At 33.7% G+C, this 2916-nt stretch overlaps 1 protein-coding gene across 1 annotated transcript; it reads left to right on the forward strand.

The window, feature by feature from the left end:
• The first annotated feature begins 1551 nt into the window (after positions 1-1551).
• LOC126721360 (uncharacterized) lies at positions 1552-2034 on the forward strand. The gene has a single exon (XM_050424404.1). The coding sequence runs from the start codon at positions 1552-1554 to the stop codon at positions 2032-2034; it is 483 nt and encodes a 160-aa protein (XP_050280361.1).
• The last annotated feature ends 882 nt before the right edge of the window (positions 2035-2916 follow it).

The raw sequence follows: 2916 nt of genomic DNA on the forward strand, positions 1-2916 counted from the left end.
AATTAGAGAAGAGGGGAGAGAGAGGCGTGTGTGTCCTATTCTAATTTCTCCTCCCCCTTTTACACAATAATTCCCCCTTTCCCAAGCCTACAAAATCTCCTAAAAATATTCTCAATAATAATATCCAAATCTAACTAATTAAGGAAAAATATTAAAAATAAAACAAAGTCCTAATATAACTTGGAAAGTGGTGTTTTTCAGATGAAAATTTCATGCACCAGATCTGGATGCTTCTGAAAATAAACCTCATCAGATCTGCATATTAGAATTGCAGGCAAAGAAACATTTCAGAACGTCAGCAGTGCAGGTGCAGCAACTTCAAGCCCGATTTCCAACTTGATGCAGCCCGTATTTCTCAAAACATGAAAGTTGTAGAGCTTTTTCTTGGCGTTCCATAGCATCTTGACTCATCTCAATCGGAACTTGGATTAGAGAGTTATGCCCAGATTACGAAGCAATGTGAAAGCTGTCCAAAATCGTCCAATTAGCTACGTTTTGCACTTAACGCCTCCATTTGCATCCTAAATCAAAATATAAGAATAATGAGAAAATTTAGGCACCAAATAAATATAAAAGACTATACATTAAGAGAAAAATATGATAATTTGCATTCTCATCAAATAGCCATAGTGCTTTAATTTAAAATAACACGTGGCAGCTTTTAATTAGACTGCTTATGTCATTTAAATTAACACGTGCTAACCTTTGATTGGTTCTCAAGTATTCTTTGACACTTGAAAATCTAGTCATTGGTCTCTGAATAATGATAGTGACACCCGCTATATAATACATGGCTTCTTGTAATTGGTTGCTTTAAATGTACTACATGAATTTAGTGGTCTGACGTGGCAATTTGTGATTGGTAGAAAATTTCACTCTCTACAGTATGTTAGAAAGTGGAACACAAATTCTCTGTGGCAATTTTTGTGTTCCACTAATCATAACTTGCCATGTGGTTGACTATTCTTTTCTTTTTTTCACTTTTAATTTTGGTTATTTTATAAGGAAAGTCAAATCAATATATAATAATTAGTGATTAATGGAGTATAAAATGAAATAATAAAAGTGGGACAGAAAATTTGAATTGCCCATATTGTTCAAAAATAGTTAATGTTGAATAAAAAAAAAAAATTATCTTCGATGGTAAAATCTTAAAAAGCTCATCAAAATCCTTATCCCCTCATATTTTAAAGTCCATTAAAGATAGCTAACTTTTGTTGATAACCACGTTGATGTTGAATAACTATTTGAACCAAAATATGTCCAACTTGTCATTTCAATTTGCTTCTTAAAAGAGCAAAACACACACCAAAATATTTTTGCTTTAATTAAGGTAAACCTCACAAACCGCCCCTCTTAATTCGTAGAAAATAAAAAATTTAAGGTAGTCTCTAGTCAAACACTTCGCTGTTGAAAATGTGGACAGCATTTCTCTTCTATAAATAGCCTTTTGAAAATGGTATAAATCACTTCTCAACCATTTCATAAGTCATCTTTCATTGAACCCCAACAACAAAGAAAGCCTTGTAGTTATTAAATCTATCAAAAGCCATGGTTTTCAAGGACTACACCTTTTTCTCATGTGTCTTTTTAGCGACAACTGTCATCCTCCTCACTGGCCACGCTCATGGCGCTGGCCTCTGCGACAATTCTCCTAATAAGAAAGTCTGTGATTCAATTGTCTACAATCGGACTGACGCACGTGATGCCGTGGTTGCAGCCTGTCACAAATTGGTTGCCGAGACCAAAACTGCAAAGGGGGTGGCTCAACAGCAACCCAATTCCACCGAAATTCACAATTGCATAACGAATTTTGACGGTTCCATTGGCTTCGCCAATGACGCCTTAAATTCCCTCAATAACGGTCAACCCCTTTCCTCAAATACCTACCTCATTGCCGCCCGGGCCAACTACAAGTTATGCGATGACGGGTTCCAGAATTCTGGCAAAACCAATCCCATTGCCAAATCTACTAAGCTCTTACAGGACATGGCTAGCGTCGGTGGATATCTAGCAACTTTAGTTAAAACATGAAAAAGAGTAGTTGAGAGAGAGACTGATGTCCAGATCTGTGATGAGCAAAATATTTGTAACTATGTGCTGGTGCAAAGAATAAAAGCTCTTAATCTTCAATCTTTATGATGTTGTAGTGCAAGTAAGCCCTAGAAGTATTATGGTGAAAAATTATAATTTTTTTCCCTTTATTATCTGGTGAGATATTTGTTAAAATAACTATTGTTGATCTTAAGATGTTGAAAAAATGTCTTTTTTTTTTTTCTTATTAATAATTAGCATTTTGTAAAAAATATTGTTAAAAAGTTTGTAACTTTAGCATTTTTCAAATATTATCCGGGTAGGGGAGGCAAAATGATAAGCTTTCCTTAAAAAATTTCAAATGGGCTAGGATAACTCCAAAAAATATATATGTACTAAATTTTTCCAAAACTTTTGGGGGTGCCAAGGCCCCCTTCGGTCTCAACGTGGCTCCGCCACTGATACCTCTTACAAAAAATATTTTCTTGGATATAGTCCATAAGAAACCTAATTATATACAAAATCTAATAAAATATAATTTGAATATATGGACATAAAAAATAAATAAAGATGCAAAGAACAACGAATGATACTAGTTGCAAGTGCAAGTCAAGCCACTGGAAAAAGTAAAGCTATTTATTTTACATAATTAGAATAAGAGCAAAGCATACAGTGGAGAAAAACTCATGATTTGTTGTGAAAATGTCACGAACATAACATTACTCCAAAAATAATTTTGGCCCCAAAACCTAATCCTTAACCCTTAAAAATAAAAAATGAACCCAAATAACAAAAACTAAAAATAAAAATAACCCCAGACAAAAACAAATTATTAACCAAAAAGTCAATTCAAAACAAAAAATTAAAAATCCCTAATAATTC

Source organism: Quercus robur, chromosome 4 (assembly GCF_932294415.1).
Source record: "Quercus robur chromosome 4, dhQueRobu3.1, whole genome shotgun sequence".
NCBI lineage: Eukaryota > Viridiplantae > Streptophyta > Magnoliopsida > Fagales > Fagaceae > Quercus > Quercus robur.

Bases quoted from the DNA above. Each gene is read 5' to 3' on its own strand.
- LOC126721360 (XM_050424404.1), top strand. From the start codon at position 1,552: ATGGTTTTCAAGGACTACACCTTTTTCTCATGTGTCTTTTTAGCGACA.